This window comes from Nelusetta ayraudi, unplaced genomic scaffold (assembly GCF_046127955.1).
Source record: "Nelusetta ayraudi isolate G7.1 ecotype Tasmania unplaced genomic scaffold, CSIRO-AGI_Nayr_v1 ptg000006l, whole genome shotgun sequence".
Lineage (NCBI taxonomy): Eukaryota > Metazoa > Chordata > Actinopteri > Tetraodontiformes > Monacanthidae > Nelusetta > Nelusetta ayraudi.
Window position 1 is genome coordinate 5,944,102 of NW_027466056.1, and position 17,521 is coordinate 5,961,622.

At 42.2% G+C, this 17,521-nt stretch overlaps 1 protein-coding gene and 1 pseudogene across 1 annotated transcript; both read right to left on the bottom strand.

The window, feature by feature from the left end:
• Positions 1-332: 332 nt before the first annotated feature.
• Positions 333-12,823, bottom strand: plcd4a (phospholipase C, delta 4a). The gene is made up of 16 exons (XM_076017460.1): positions 12,638-12,823; positions 10,984-11,025; positions 10,539-10,697; positions 10,225-10,453; positions 9,195-9,324; positions 8,867-9,098; positions 8,312-8,513; positions 7,635-7,779; positions 6,773-6,925; positions 5,964-6,131; positions 3,596-3,752; positions 3,242-3,358; positions 2,976-3,154; positions 2,761-2,893; positions 2,517-2,666; positions 333-1,653 (listed from the first exon to the last, which is right to left on the bottom strand). The coding sequence occupies exons 2-16, from the start codon at positions 11,003-11,005 to the stop codon at positions 1,562-1,564; spliced, it is 2,268 nt and encodes a 755-aa protein (XP_075873575.1). The 5' UTR covers positions 11,006-11,025; positions 12,638-12,823; the 3' UTR covers positions 333-1,561.
• LOC142879391 (angiotensinogen-like) lies at positions 12,814-16,473 on the bottom strand (annotated as a pseudogene).
• Between the last annotated feature and the right edge of the window lie 1,048 nt (positions 16,474-17,521).

The window sequence follows — 17,521 nt, forward strand, 5'->3', positions numbered from 1 at the left end:
TGTTTTGGGTAAACAGATTATGTAAAATAGTATGATGGACATTTAATGCAGGTTGAGTTTCTTTCTTCTTCAGCCAATTCTTTTTTATTTTCCTTCAACAAAGAAATGATAAGCCATGTCAGTACAAGGTTGACTGATTCAATTTGATCAATAAACATATTTAAACATTTATTGTTGCCTTCTTGTGTTGCGTCAGTTTGTGCTTTGTGACTTACCTGTCTTGTACAGAACACCCTTGCAATAAAAATTCTTGAAATGATTGCAATTAAAACACTTTAAGCTACAATTTCAACAAACAAAAACTCAACAAATAACTTCAATAATGACGATAATTGACAAAACCAAATTTATTTACTGACAAATGAATGGCAAATGAATTAAAGGGCATCCACAAATAACACACACATAGGCGTGCGCGCGCGCGCGCGCACACACACACACACACACACACACACGATTAAACACTACAGTGTGTTATACAGTACCGTGCATGAGACATTTTGTAATGTATACAAAAAATATATATCTGTTAAAACACATTTACACAATAGGGTTGTATGTACATATTATTATCATATATTTTTGAATACATTACAATATAGTTTATAATAATGCAATTATATTATTATGACAATGTTAACATACTAATTATAACTGATAAATGACTTATACAATGTATAATAAATAATAAATAACTATGATTCAAGTAATTTACTACATTAACCCACAAGACTTTCTTAGGAAAACTGTTTTTCAAGCAAATTCAAAAAGCTTATTCAACTCTAGTGAAACTTTTGGGAAGAGAAACTAGCTCAGAAATGGTGATAAATAAAAATGATAGACAAAATAGTTGAGTTAAAGTAATTGAAATCAGCTAAATTGATAATCAACTTTAAACTATCACATAATTTCTAATAATATTGCAGAACAATTGGGCAAATTAGGGTTTGTTTTCCTATCCAATTCAAATATTCAATCTCCAACTGTAAAAGTGCGTGTGAAAGACTGTCATGAACACATTTTTATCTCAAGTTAAGTATCACAAAGACAATAAATCTAAAAACAACAACAACAACAACAATAACAGAAACAACACAAAAAAGACAGGCTGACCAGTCTACCTACAGTTCTACAGATCCACCCAATGTTTTTGCTTCTTTTTAAAATGTATTATTAAATGTCAGGATAAAAGTGATTGTCCACCAAGTGCTATTTACTAAAGGAAATACTGACAGAAAACATACATCCAGGTCTACACTTTTTTATGGCACTTTTTTTCTTCAGGGACAATTGTGCGACAGACACAGTACATCACATATGAGCAGCAATGTTCAAGTCAATCACAGGACCAAGTTACACATTCATGAAATGCATACTTACTACAAATCTACCAAAGTTCTTCTATGTTTGTTTTTTGTTTTGTTCTGTTTTTTGGCAAAGCAACATCAAGAAACTTGGGTCCTTTAGAAACAAGATTGAAATGAAAATTTCTGCAGTCTACAATCTGCCATTCCTTGTACAGTGATCGTAGGGTTCTCTGTTGAAGTGAAGTGAGGAGTGATTATTCTTGGCCTGCAATCCTGATATGAACAAAAAGGGAGGCTGGGGGAATACTGGTTCCGTCCTTGGACAACAGGTGAATGTGACGATATCCTGAAAGCACACAGCGAGGTCGGAAAAATTCGCAAAGATCCCGTAATTTATTTTAAGACAATGCGATGGACACAGAGCAATGGAATAGTAAAAATCCTGTAGCCGACTTCAAAACTCGTGCCACTTTAACCCATGAAAATACAATTTATTCTCTGGTGTTGTAGATTTATTGTTCTAGTTACTTGCCAGAAGAACAAAACACAAAAATCTTAGAGCCACTGACTAACACTGACATCATCCAATTATCCTACAGCCGACTGGACATCATTAAGAGTTTGCATGCAAATTTGGGCAAGTGAAATGCCACTTGTATACATTCAGATGGATTCAGAGGAGGAAATGGAAACTACAAAGCCTTTTATTTGTAAGTTTTGAGAACACTCATGATTTTAGTTTCCTACTCCTAATCGTGAATGTGAGGTTTTTTTAAATGCTCCGAAGTGTTGCTCAACTGGACTATATTAAGGTGATATAATGTGTTACCGTGACTATGTATGGATTCTTGAGTCGTGTTGGTGGTATTATGAGGTGTATTAGTTTAGGTACAACTAAGTATGATGTCCTTGAAGGCGATGGAATGCACTGTCCTGCCACTGCCGTTTTCAATAGTTCAACTGCTTTTTGCGTATTTGTACAGCAATGTGTTGTGATTAACATCAAGGATAATATCATCTGTCAATAGAAAGAAAAGTAATAAGTTTACTGTACAGTGACTTTTCCATAAAAAATGTCTGTTTGATGCTCCTGGCAATTTCAATCCTGTCCTATCTCTAGAGATCTACTGGCCAAAACAAAAAAGCCTCAAAAATTGACCTATAACAGCATTGTGTGATTCCAATGTGGGGATGTTTGTCCAAACGTACCTTGCTGCATGCAGCCAAAAGGAAGTACGTACTGCCCCACAAAGTCATTTTTCGATGTCTTGTCATAGTCTTCGACCACAAAGCGTACCATGGCTAGTTCCGGAGTGTGAACGATGAAGCGCAGGGTGTCATACCACACTGGGTTGAACCCTGCAAAGAGAGCAAGTCTCACGTCATGCTTCAAATAAATAAAAATCTAATTTGGTCTAAGGGTATATTTAGGGGACAAAATAATCTTGTGTACCATTATTTTCAATATATCTTGTCTCCTGTTTGGCTTGGTCCATTGGAACACCATGGATCTCCACCCTGACCAAGGGATCCACTATAGAATCTTCTTTGATGTTGACTTTGGGCAACTGCTGGCCGCTAATTACCTGGGAAAAGCACAAAAAGCGCCCTCAAAATAAAATCTAGACTCAGCTTTGAAAGTTAAAGGGAATTATTTTGAAGGTATACCTGTATGGTGAGAACAACAGGCTGATAGCCATCCCGATTTTGGGGCATCTCTGGGTTGAATCTCTTCTCAGACCCTCTCATGAACCTTGGCTTTAAGACATAACCACAGCTACCATTCTGACGAAACAGTCCGTCATTTAGATCCATCCCCTCCCCAGCGGTCTGGAAATTTAACGCAACTAAAAAAAAAGGCAAAGAAGCGTCTTACTACATTTGTCACTTCCGGACATGAAAGCTGTGTCTGTATCTACAGTAGCTGCAGTTACCAATTTGGCACCCGACGTTCCACATTTCCTGAGGATTGAAATTGGAAGAGTCGGTTCGGAAGCCACTGGGATAAACCCTGGTCAGCTGCCGAGAGTTATGGTAGACAAACTCAGGCCCTAAAATTGAAATAATTTCAATGGGTGAAGTCAGCGCTGGAGTCTTGGGTGTGAGATTCTGTTGTATTAACACTCTGACTATGACATGTGTGAATATCTTAACCTGGGAAGGAAAGGTAATGAAGGAGTGAAAATGTGTTTTCTAAATATCTTACATCATCTATCTGAGCCAAGCTTTTTTTTATTTTTTTTTTTATTAATTAACTTAATTGATTCTGATCATTAGGAATAACATACCAGCCTCTCTCAGGTGTTTGCGAGCCTTGGGCTCTGTAAAAGATGCCACCTCGTAGAACTTTGAGTGGATGCGAGAGTGTTTGAAGCTGCTGAAGTGGACACTTTTGCAATAGACCACACAGTCGGAGAGCTCCTTGGATAGGCGCTGCTTTGACCTCTGGAAACAAAAAAGAAAACGAAATAAAGCAAGCATTAGGTTGGTCTATTTCTATTTCTAATGTCTGTATATGCGATAGACTGGACAGAAATTTAAAGTAAAGATTTTCTGTCCCTATGTCTTGCAGTTGCTTTCCTGCCATTGTGATAAACAAGTGATCTGAAAAGAAACTTGAGCCTGTTAGAGCCATTAACACATTGAATCACGTGAGATTGACTCTGACAGTTAATATCACCTGATAGGGTAAACCCTGCACGCACAGAATTCCCCTCATGCGTGGGAGCCCCAGGCATATCAAGAGAAGACGAGACAACCCCCCTTTAAATTGTGTAAATAATCCAAGACAATAATGAACTGCACTGGCAGCAGGTGCACTGCCAGGGACTTGCTGCCAGGGTGGTTTCCATGACCGTAGCGATCACTGGCGAGCTTGAGCATTGTGATAATGGAGGAAGCTGGCAGACGCCTCCAAGTGTGCTCCCTTGATTCCACCTGAAAGCCGATCTGAGAGCCTTAAAGTGCCCGCTAACACGTGGGCTCCGGCTGTCTGCCGACGGCGCCACGGAGGAAACAGGAACCGTCGACAGAGACGATAGCCAGGTCAGATCACCGCTAAACTCGGGGCTAGCCTCACCTCTGACCCAGTATTGATTGACATCCCAGTGCGACATTTCAAGCTTCTAAAGTGCTTGTCATTAAACATGACTCGTAAAGTCGTGGGATTCCCTTTGGAAAGTTTACTCACATTGCCCGACTTATTTTATCACCTGGAGGTTCATGAAGTTTCAGATTGGCCTTAAGTAATTCAAACTTTTGGAGGAACTTCTTCAATACCACTCTGAAGCCTTGGAGTTCACTGTACCTCTCAGGTAAAAGCATTTTCATACACACAATAGTGGTTACTTTGCCTACAAGAATATAATTTAAATGGCAAATCTCAAACTCCAGTCAAGCTACACTTATGTGCCGCTTTCCCACTGAAATTAGCGGGTCGACGCAGGTGTTTTTAACGCGGGTCGACCGGCATTTGGCCCCTTTCCCACTGTCATAAACCAGCAGGGTCTGACCCCCGCTGGCAAGCTTCGTAGCCTCCACTTTCACAGCTGCGTGTCTGCTGATGTCACCACGCTGAGGTCGCGTCGATGAAGTGCGACAGAATTCAGGGAGCGAGTCCGGCAGTGGTCAGTGTACTTTCTTGTTGGGCTTGAGACTTGATAAGCTCGCAAAATTCACTGTCTTGCCAGTGCTGCAACATGCTGAATGAATCCAGTCTCAAATGCAAACAGACCTTTGTTTCGGTACGTGATATACGCCGCGTCTGGTGCGATATTATGACGCAGCGCACATAACGCTCGACATCATCACGCAAATTAGCGTGTTGACGCAGGTCTGGCTTTCCCACTGCAAGCCGATCATAGCCAGACCGATTAAAGCCGATTTTAACCCAGGTTGCTTGCCGGGTTGTTTAATGTGGGCTGACGTGGGTCGGTGAGCCTTTCCCACTGCCACCAAATGCCGATTGTTAGCGGGTTTAAACAGGTTTGTTGGCCAGTGAGAAAGGGGCTATGGAGTGCATTTAAAACATTGACCAAAGCAGTTTCTCGAAACACATATCACACAGATTTAAATTTTCATTCCTTCAACCAGACTGCTAGCCTGGAATGTGTGCTGTCAGCTACGGCTAGCCAGGCAGCTATTGTGCAAGTCTTTCAGATGTGCTAGCCTTGGTCTGCATGCAAAACATTCTCTTGTTATCACCGCCTGCATTTTCACCGTTAAAACAGGGTTAAAAAAAAAAAAGAAAAATAAGGGTAGCCTAAGTGCTGTACTGGCCAACTGAATGAAATAGAGATGGCACTGAGCATAAAAATAATTAGTAAACTATTATTATAAGATTATTTCACTTTTTTTTTTTTAACTCACAAGATTATTGAGGATTAGCATAGGAACTAATAACTTTAGAGTTGTTGTTTTTTTGCCCATACTCCGAACCGCAGTCCAAATTTAGAAAGATATGTTTAATTAAAAGGAGTGCATCTCGGGGTTAATCCCTTAAGCGTTCCATTCATTTATTGGAAGCTACTTCCTGATTTCCCCATAAATGCATCATCAGTCCAGAAGCAAATAATCCCGATTATGAGAACAACTGATTGGACCACACGACCCCTGAACGAAACGGATAAACTGCGAGCATCCGACAGTCTGACCCACCTTGACCCTGCGCCGGATGCTCTCATGGTGGTGGTTGTCTTCGTCAATCTCGGCGGCCTCGTCCTCATCGCTGACCTCTACGGACTGTGAATCTTCGACCACGCCACTGAAACTGTCCTCCAGACTGCCGATCTTCTTTGCCTTCAGCAAGATCTTTCCCTTAAGATCCTGACAGGAAGTGCAAACAAGAAGCCGTGGTGATTCTTCAAGAAGTCTTTCCCTTAAAACGGACTGTGTTCCCATTTGAATATTGTGTCATTACTTAGGATTTTACCATCACACTGTTTTAAAAGTACTCCATTGAGGTAACCCCAGTGTTATATTTGTAGGTAAGTTAATCACTGTGCTGCAGTTTTAGTTTGCAAAACCATAAGAGGCAATATAAGTGCTGTTGACAAAAGACAAATTACTGTTAGCATGAATGCTGGTGAGCATAAAGACTACAGGATTTTTTTTTGTCCATGCTCTGGTCTTCGGGGAAAAGCGATATAATAACTGGTAATTTAAGTAAAACAAAATTTAAATTGTTGCATCTTACTCCATGGGTTTATCAAACAGACCAATTTATACCTCTATATTAATTTACTTTCATGCCAATTCACCGTCTTCATGCCCCTTTACAAAGAACACAGCAATAGACCACACCCAACCCCCAGGTGATATGGTACCGTGTCACCTAGGGGTAAACAACAGTAACGGTAACAATATGATAAATTTGGAGCATCCGACCGGAAGTAATTATGAATGTTTCAGGAAACCGTTTGATAAAGTGACAGACTGGTGAGGGGATAAGATGATGGGCTGCTCACCTCCGGAGACGGCAGCCCAATGGGAGCCTTGCCATCCAATGTGCTTTTTAGTAGCTTGTCTCCAAGGATGGTGTTAAGGTGCTGAGCCATGAGTCTCTGTTGCTCAACTCCACAGTGGTTCTCAACAGACAGGATCACTGGATATTCCGATACCTAGCGGTTAAGAGAGACAGGTCAGGGAATAGGAGGGAATGAGTGAGTTTGTAACTTGAGACTGGAGTCGCATTATCATTGCAGTGGAAGCTAATATGCATGCTACCACACTCCTGTGGGTCGTGCCAAGACCAGAGGGTGGAACGACAAAGGGGACGACACGGGCACAGTGCTGGTTTTGTAGACAAACGCTTGTGCACGAGCGGCCTTAAACGTGCACGTGAACCTGGCAACTGTTCACTTGGCACAGTACAAGACTACTGCGCTTAAGCAGAGCTCTTTTCACCAAGACCTGCAAATAACCTCTTGGATACTGTTACACAGTTGTACGCACTTGTAAATTTGTCATGAGCTGTCGAGTGATTTGTTGGGGCAACTTTACAAGCCGATGAAAGCAAAATACAGGCAATTAAAATGCCTGCATGTGAGGCTTGAAAAATAGTGCCAATGCTTTGTGGGACTGAAATGTTTTCTAGTGTTTGGCCGTACAGCCCGACGAGACCAAAAGATTTACACTTCAGGTTGCCACTTGTCCCTCATAACTGGCTAACACACGACTGCAGTTGTGGGTTTAATTGGCTAGCATGACAGGATTTGACGCAATCATAGGGCTAGTCTCTAGATGGTAGTTGGACAGTTGGAGTTATTTTGTACTTTAAGATTGAGGTGGCAAACTTAAAACACAAATTTCCCAAGTCAACCCGTTTACTTTGAAGGCATAGTTGCCCATGGCGTTGACCACATCCTTAAAGAGTATCTTAGAGGTGAAAGTGTGTCCGTGGTAGACAATGGGCTCTCCATTGGCGCCATCCCAGCAGTCTACTTCCACACACCGGCAGCCACGACTCAAAGCCCTGAAATGACATGGGCAAATTTAATAATTCATTCATTGTTATTTTTATTGAGGTCAGGATCAGTGAAAAGTAAAACAAACACTGTTTGTATGTTAATTTATTTAAGCTATTCCACTTTCAGTTGGACTATTCTATTAATAACTGTGATTAAATTAACCCAATTACCTAAGAGGAATGTGACGACAGAAATGCCTCCAAAATTTATGAAAGAATCGTCGGCATCAATGCATAGCAGAGGATTAATTTAAGCATTGCTACAATTAATCCTTTTTCCATTGTCAAGGCAATGGAGCAAAAATACATTGACACACCAAAACGCACTGGAGCACAGGGAAATCGGTTAGTCCAATAAACTGTTGACACTAACAGCCAAGCAATGGTCTTGGGGGCAAAGGTTTCTTCCATCTTGAGACAAGTTCACTGCTGTTCCAATTGCAAAATGACTGAGGTGCTGTCTCCTGTAGCCAGGAGGTAAAGACCTGCTAGGGTAACCCGATCTTGTCAAGCTTGTGTATGGATAAACGGTCATTACCTGATATACCCCTCCACACTGCTGTGTCCTCTGAGCTGGTCTTCCATAAGGTACGTGTTGTGGGAGGAGGAGATGAAGTAATGGCACAGGGGTTGGCTCATGTCCTGGTAAATGCCCCGACGCTGCGGGTTAAAGATGGAGCCCTCATCCGAGCCAAGGTACATTAAGAAGCCGTCAAAGGTCATGGCGTTCAGCAGCTTTGCTGCAAATGCAGAAGGCCATTGTTAGAAACTCCCTGTGTGAACCTACAAACAAACCCTTGAGACTGTGATCCTGCACTCTGGCACTAAAGTGCATCTGAACATAGTTAGATGTTGAGTGTGTAATATTTGGGGATTTTGAAGTGTGGTATATACAGTATGTATATATAAATGTATTAGGTAAACCAAATTACTTGTATTATTCTGCAATTATACAATTCTATTAATGTATTTATGGGCATTATATGATTTGTTTTTTTGTTTTGTTTTTTTTTTAAACTTTTTTTTATAATAAAAATCCTAAACTAAGCTAAATATTACACACTGGACATTTAAGTCCTGAGCATGAATATACCTGTGTCAGATGGCTCATAATGCTCAATGAGTTGCTTGGCTTGTTGCTCAATGTTTCCATCCTCTAGCTGCTCCTCCCTCAGGAAGTCCTCCAGGTCTCTTTGGGACAGCTTCTGGCCATCAACCGAATACTCCTGGAAAACTCTCAAGACATCCTCCCTCTGGGTCAGCATCTTGTAGAAGAGTACAAACTCATCATCTTCCAATGTACCCGACTGGGATTTATCAGCCATCTGATGGTAGAGAAGGCAAACATGCACGGATGAATGGGTAGATGCAAGAAAACACAAGAGGGGCCGCCACCCAGCGTTGAGAAAACTCTGCCGTACTGTGAAAAGCCGGTGGGCGTGGTGTTCATTCATGTCCACGTTCATCATTTTTAGCAGATCCTGCACTTCCTTGAAATTCATCCTGCCGTCCTTGTTCTTGTCTGCCTTCTTGAACCAATCACTGATCCATCTAGGTAGAGGAGTTAAGGAAAGCGTTCTTTCGTGATGTGTTGAATAAGCTCTCGCGTCTGACACTGTACATGGTGTATTTCTAAGTTACTCAGTTATTTCTTAGTAACTCAAATTTGGCCTGCAGGATGATGCAAGCCAGTGGAGACCAACAATCTTGGCCAGTGAGTCAACCAGTCATAAACCTAAAGACATCTACAGCCATAAAACAGACCTGATGTGCATTCATTTGCTCATAATCTTTTTTTTCTTTAGAAATTGCTCCTATTCTGGGTTATTTATATTTAAATAAAGGGTAGGGATCTTGCAGTTTTGTACATTGTGTCCTCACTAGCCATGAGCCATCCAGCATTTTGTGATTTTTACACAGCTGTGTGTACACACTTGTTGTTAATACATGTGAAGAAAGATGTGAGATCAAGCAGGAACATCATAAAAATGGGGATTAACATCACAGTGGCCTTTCCCAGATGGAATTTGCTGATGAGAAAAATGTTTGCGGAGCAAAGCTGTGGTCAGCCACTCTCCGCACAGTCGGTCATTTGATCCACCAGCCTGTTCTCTGTGTACAGTTGAGTGCATGTAGTTGAAATTAACGTACGTCATAGTCGTGGGGATTAAAATGAAAATGACATTGTTTAAATAAAGCTTTTTAACAATGGACACTTAAGTTCTGGTCTTCATAAAATCACAATAAATGGATTGGTATAAAACTAAGACGTTGTTGCATTCCTCAAACTCCATACTTTGGATAGTTACAACTGTTGAGCTGATCGTTAAGACATTTGGACGACTGTTTGTAAGGTGGATAACGTTCCGAAATGGACACAGCCAAGCTATAGCAATATGATTTTAACGACTTGTTGCATGACACATAGAGATTAGATGAGTAAATGGATACTGGTCCAGTCGCTCTCTCTCGCCCATGTTCTCCAGGTTCTCAATCAGCTTCCTCATGCCTCGGATCCAGGACTGCGCTTCTTCCGCTGACTCTGCCACTAGGTCCAAGTTGCTTCTGCGGCCACGGAAGACCAGCGTGAAGCACCGTTCAGCCGGGAATTCGTCGGCAATAGTGAGCAGAACCTCCGACTGGTGGCCCTCTCGTATTGTCTCCACATCGCTCACCGAAACTTTAAGTGAAAAAAAAATAAATCTGGGCATCGATTGGGGCGTCTCTTGGAGGATAATGAATCCTCAGAGTGAATTTATTCTTACACGTGCAGTGGGTGTTGCCGGCCTTCTTGGACTTGTACCAGATGGTCATGCCGTCATCCTGCAGTTTGAAGTAGCGCTGCTTTTTCCAGGTACGAGATTTGATTTTCCTCAGTACGGCGCCTACCAGCATCGACTGGAGGTTGTCATCCCCCCGGAAACCTCAAAAAGAGAAAATAAACAAAAAAAGACCAAGGGACTCATATGCAAATCTCTTTCGTCTGTGCTTATCATTACAGTTATTTTCTGGGAGTATTTTTGAGCCCCTGTAGTTTGAGTCTGTAATTCAAAACATCACAAATACATTTACCCACACATTTCACTTGTGTTCGCATATTTTCCTTCAGGAAAATGTCTTTGATTATGACTCTTGATGTACAGGGAGTACAAAAGGCCTTATGGCAGGATGTCAATCACAGGATATAAATAGGTATAAATACAGACTTACGGAGGCTCCCCATGGAAGCCATTGATTGCGGTCTTAAACCATCTGAAAATAAAAAAAAAGAAACAAGGAAAACCACACTTGAATGTTACTCAGGGGGTTCCAAAACTTCTTTTATTATTTATTTAGGGTTCGGGATCGCCTATACAAACCCCCCAATCCATCATTCATATATCATGAATACACATTCAACATACTCACAATAGATGTGCTGACAAGTCAAGTAAAAAAAGAAAAACCTATGTAACTGTGACTTAGTGGTTTTTGTGAATGAACTGAAGAGAATACGTTATGAATGGTCAGTAACATTATTACTAACACTTCACAAATGCTAAAAGTGTATAGTTTTTATAAAGTCTTACTAAAAAATGAATGTAACAAAAGTGCTGTGTTTTATTTTGCCAACCGGTGAACTACTGAAAATTGGCATGCCACCTATTGTGGGTCCTTAGAAATTCAGATTTGTGCTCTTGCTGTCCGTTGCTATTTTTATGACATCAAAAGTTAAGAGACAGCAGACTTAAACAAGGTGATGCAAGTGAGCACGACTCAGTAGGGTGTCGTCAGTCCAAACGGAATGTGTCACCGTGAAGCGGTTAAAACAACAACGTTTCGGTCTTTTTGAGAAACAAGCCAAGCATTTCCTCAGGGTATGTTTGTACCCTATACCCCCTATGCTTGTGCTGTGTTGTCAGACAGCTCACTGACAACACAGCACACACACCCCGCTCCCTCCCTGCCTGTCTCGTGCTGTTCTGCACTTTTTGTTTTGTCTCTGTGGCGGCCTTGCTAAAACCCACTGTAATCTCCTCCAAATCCCCTGCCACTGCCTCAGAATTCCTTTCACTCATGACCTTACACAGCGGTAAGCTAGTGCGACACACACACACACACACACACACACACACACACACACACACACACAACCCTCATTCATAAAATACATTCTGCTGTGAGCAACGCTTGGATAGCGATAGCGAAATCTCTTAGCCTGCATCCTGGGTACCGCTGTGCCTAGCTAGGTAGCCGGCATCAATCAATCAATCAATCAATCAATCAATCAATCAAAGGAAAAACTTCCCAGCAGGAGGAAATCTAGAGCAGACCCAGACCCTGGAGGATGGCCAACTGTTTAGAGCAGTTGGAGTATCTAACTCATGCATACAAAATAAATTAACACATATCGACAGGTAAAGGATTTTAAAAGCCAAACAAGCTATAAGGTGCTTTCGAATACCCTGTTCTGTTGGTAATGTAACATACATGGTAATTCCTTCCAATGTGGGAGAAATAAGTCTTGTCTTATCCCGCCCATCCTAATTATACAGACAGAAAATTCTTTAATTTAAACCTTTTTGCCCCGTGAATTTTACATTCCTTTAGAAATTTACATGAGATCAAGAGTACATTTGCATAAAAATAGTTATAATGTTGAACACCTGTTTGCTTGGCACAGTGAATTATATGGAAAATTTCAAAAACTGCAAAGTGTCTTTGCAGTCTTGTTTTTTTAACTGTGGTAAATTGGGCTCGGAGCCAAATGTGTATTTTTCTTTCCCAAATTAAAAACCTTTTTTGATACAAGCTAAGAAAAAAGTGCAGTGCACACCAAACACATGGGTGGAGAAAACAAAAGAATTGGAAATGAATGTCTGACCTGTGGCCGTTGCTGCATCATCGCCGGGTCCGAGCAGAGGTGGAGTGACAGGCACAGTCCCACTGCCGCTACGATAAGCCAGACAAACGGGGCCGCAAGTGGGCTCAATGTGACACTCGCCTGTCCCTCCTCCTCCTCCAAACTGCTCCTCCTCCTCTACATCCACCAACTTCTCGTCACACACGCTCTCTTTCTCTCCCTCTTTGCTGCTCCATTGCCTTTTTGAAACCCGACTGGCCTTTTACACAGCTGGGCGTTCTTTCCCGCTGTAGGGAGGGAGAAACACAAGAGAATTAACGGGACTGGATGGGAAAAAATTCCCAGGGAACAGCAAGAGGTCAGGCAAGGATTGCTGTCAATTGATTATTTTACAAGTAGCACAATATGTGACCACTGTGGTGGTGTTGGGGGATGGTTTTGGATGGGGAAAAAGACAGAAAGCACTACGAAAAAGACAGAAAGCACTTGTGTTGGATAGACCTGACACAGGTCACTATTGCTGACCTGTCAAATGGAAAATATTGCAGCTATTCTAAAATACAATATCTTACCTCAACAATTTTGTATCAATATAAACTATCCAAAGTTATGATTTCACTATTTGAAGGGTGATAATCTGTCCCACAACTGTGATAGTCAGAATATATTGCTTTAATGATTGGTATGGCAATCCATACATTGAGACTTGAAGAAGTTTACTTGGTATTTGTGAAAAGCCTGCACCCTTGCAACCAGTTGGGCATCCCTCAGATTTGTCTCCATCCTATCTTACCACGTGGAGAAGCACCAGCAGCTCCACCTTACATCTTCCCACCGCATTTTCCTCCCCCGTCTTGCGTTGCAAACCCATCAAAGTTTGATGAGGGCCAAATAAAATGCAAGGCTGCACTGATGGCACACTCGGCACGACAGAGCAACGGGGCGAAACCCAGGAGCGATTGGCCTCCGCCTCGGCTCTGGGGTCATTATTGGCATCTCTCCTGTGCCCTTGGAACCCGCAAGTTTGTACGTTTTTAATATTAATATTCTCCCATGGTATCATGGCCCCGTGTTTCCAGCTCAGGTTCAGACACATTAATAATCCACAGCTTCAGCTCGGCTTCCCAGCTCATGTTTCTAGAGGCAGGGTGAGACAGGTGGGGATCCCATCACAAAAGACCTCCTCAAAGGCCTGGGGGTGGGGAGGGAAAGACCACATTTCCCAGCATAATAAACATTACAGATTTTTTTTGAAATTGCACATATTTCAAACTGCACTCGAAAAAAAACAAGTTTACACGAAGCTGTATTCAAAAAAAAAAAACTGTTTACACGTTACGCTGGAAAAATGACTGAAAACGATGTAGTACCTATGTCCGGCCTGGTGTAGTGCTGCAAGTTCAGCAAGTGCAGCAGCTCGCTAACAACATCAGCACCACAGAGAACAGAAAGAAAGGTCGCTCGTGAAAACTACTTTCAAACTCAAAGCCTTAAAAGGTACAAAGATTGACTGGGAGTCGTACCAGTAAAAGTTTGCTAACATTTTTGTCATTTAGGTCTTTGCCTCAATATCCCAGGCTGCTGACTCAAAAGAAAATCAATAAAAGGTAAAACAGGATGTTTGCAAATTGCTTTCGTTGTGTTAATTTTCACTTTGCACACAATCCACGATTGATCCACAAACACCCTGTATTATTGTTCACTATTGTTTGCGGTTCGAAGTGGAGGTAAATGGGAAGACTTTAGTTGGTTGTTGTGAGCGGTCGTCTGTACCTCACGGCCGCTCAGGTTGCAGGGTGGGGAAGAGGTTTAGAGCTGGGACATCAGAGTTTCCTAAAAAAAAATAAATAAATAAATCGGTTTTGGCGTTTACACGAATTCGAACAGGTGCCACCCAGGCCGCCACCCAGGACGCCAATCCACCCTGAGGAGCGTTTGTCATAAAAGTACGGTTTCGGTCTGTGCGGTTTCAGTGAAAATGCCACCTTTGTGTAAACTCAAGGCCGAACCGCATAAATCTTATAAACCCATATTCGTGTAAACGGCCCCTGAGTCTGGTTCACTTCTTGAATAGTTGATGCGCTTGCTGCCAAAACAAAGTTTGGAGGCGGTGAGTGTGAAAGCATAGAATACTATTAAAAGGGGCAATCTAGAAAATTATACATAGGACCTCCTTTCCAAGTTAGCCGGTGTGCTACTTAACAGTGGAGACGGTTTCAACACATTTCATCCAGACCTATTCGTTTAGCACAGCTTGCTGGTGCGAGACCAGCGCAGGTCAGCTGCTTCTTCTTGCCAATACAAGCAATCTTACCCCCTCCAAGGTACGTCTGAGGCAAATAAATAATAACCCCAGACTATTGATTTAAATGTGTGTGTCGATAGAATAATGTGAGAAATAAAGCTACCCTTGCAGGATGATGTTGTACCCGTGGGATGTGGATTTGTGAGGTTTTTGATGGGAGTGTTTCATTTATGGAGGTCATGGAGAGCTTTTTCTCTGAGCAGTTGGGTGAGTTCTTGTTTATTTGCTCGTATTCCTCTGATGTTTATGTGTAAAACAACAACAACAAAAAGCTTGGGCTGTGTGATTCCTGATGCTCCTGGTCGTCTTTACCTTGGTGTGTGAATGCGTGTGTGAATGGGTGAATGAGAGGCCTTTGTAAAGCGCTTTGGGGTACCGTAAAGGTGCTGGAAAAGCGCTATGTAAGTGCAGTTACCTTGTCATTGATGTAGTGATACTGACCCATGTCAGTCATCAGTGGCACCATCACTGTGGTCGCTACGTCCACACGGAACTCCTGCAAGGTGTTTTCCTCTTGCCTGAAGGCTGTCCAGCTGCCTAAACAAATACAGATGGCGTGATCAGTTACAGGAACCAGGTTCCATGAGTTGTCATGCTCAGATTTTCAGCTTGATATGTTGGCATGCTCAACTCTGTAGTCAAATAAGTGTAATTGCTGTGTCCAGGTGTACCCTACAGCGACTGACACACCTTGGAAGTTGAATAAAGTGAGAAAAACAGAAGGTCACTGCTGGTGTTCAGATCTCTGAAGGGGTTGGTCAGTCTTCCATCTCAGGTCTTCTCCACAAATTGGTCCAGCAGTTTCTCTGTCTTTGAGAACTTTGGAGAAATCCACTCCTTGGGTGAACAACGCATCCGAGAAGTCCTGTGTGCTCTGAATGAAGTCCTCAGAGGGTTGAGTTTCCAGGCCAGTGATGGTCCACGTCTTGGTCCTGATTTCATCTTTTGTGCCGTTATCCACCAGAGAGTTAATGCTGTGCAGCGTCCTGAGGATCTTGCTTCAGTCCAGTAAGGACATGCAGTCTTCTCTGTCGGTGCCACTGCTGAGACCCAGCAGATTAAACTGGGATGAACGCTAGCACCTATTTTTGCGCGCACAGTACCTGATTGCTGCAGAGGACCCTTAACTGAATCCCCTCTTTCAAGGAAATTTAAAAGACCTGGAATGAACTTGCTGGCCGCTTGGAGGCTCCTAGATAGAGGGTGACGAGGGATCCATAGGTGCTGACATGAGACAGGAAGATGTTGGTGTCTGGCTGCTGAGTGCCTGGTACATCCTCAGACCCAGGGTGTTCTGCAGCGCAGCCAGAACATTGGTCCTCAAGGTAATGTTCTGCCTTTGCGTGTGCACGCTTGACTGGTCCCTGCTGTCTGGTGTCAGCGCGGTGATGTCCAGTGGGGCCACTGGGAGGGTCTGGAGAGGTTTGGAAGTATGCGTGTGCAGGGTCTTGCGGCTGATGTTCTCTGCTGTGAATACTAGGCGGAAGGGGTGCATGCAGACCTGGTTTGATTGGCTTGCCGAGAGGCAGCAACAGAGCAGGGGGATGTGAAGGGGCAACCATCAGATCGCCATTTTAATACTAGTTTGCCATTGTATGACGGCCACCCATTTTTGAGAACCTGCTTTGTGTTTTCCCCAGTGTGTTTACTGTGATTAGTAGCTGTTCACAGAGCTTTACAGAGCTTTTTACAACACATTTTACAGAGGAATATTATATTATTACAGAGTAACATTCTATTTACTCAATTCTCTTGTATGGAGGCGTAAAGTGACCATGCCAGAAAAATTAATTTTTCCAAATCACGTTATAACATGACACTAACTTATCACATTATAACCTAAAACAGATTTATGTTATAACTTGAAAACAACTTAGAAAAAAAATATTAGAATGTGAAACTTGTTTCATCATGAGTGAAAATGTGAAAGAAAAGCCACAGAAAGGGAGAGACAGATAAGAAAGATGAAGAGGAGAGTTACAGTACCAGCAGTAGAGGAAGGTGACAGTCTAGTGGATGATGAAGGTGCACAGAATGAAGAGATTGACAACCAACATTGCAAACCAGGACGAGAAGAGTTCAAAAACAATGGGACGAAATAAAACCTAAACATGACATGAATAAACTCAGATCTCCATGAATGACTGACACATTGTATCATGAGTTTTTGAAAATATCATCTCAAGTGAAGAAGAGCACAAGGCTTCACAATGACTTAATGCTGGAACTAATGCTCACTCAAAAAGTCATCTGTGAGAGCGGCAGTCAGAGGAAACCTTCTCTATTTTGACATAACTGTCTGTGTCTTCCTGTTTACGTTGGCGTGACGAGCTTACATCCATGCAGAATGCAATCACTGTATTCTGCAGGGATGTTGCACTGTATCCTTAACAAGTTAATTATACATATATTTACAATTAAAAAGAGTTCATGAAATTGAAGGACATTTATTTAAAGAGTGTAATGAATATAAACTTTGTTCAGGGAGTACTTCATGATGAGGAGGACTTGTCATGGAAAAAATGGAAAAGGTGAATGTGAAATGGAAAGGGGGCCAGTCTGTGAAGGAAGTGTCGTATTAGGAAGGAGTAAACAAATGG

Excerpts from the sequence above, each read along its gene's own strand:
- plcd4a (XM_076017460.1), bottom strand. The coding sequence starts at position 11,005 with ATGGCTTCCATGGGGAGCCTCC. Across the intron at positions 6,926-7,634 it reads TGGGCAACTATGCCTTCAAA|GTATCGGAATATCCAGTGAT; the intron begins GTAAACGGGTTG and ends CTTAACCGCTAG. Across the intron at positions 2,667-2,760 it reads AAGATATATTGAAAATAATG|GGTTCAACCCAGTGTGGTAT; the intron begins GTACACAAGATT and ends CTCTCTTTGCAG.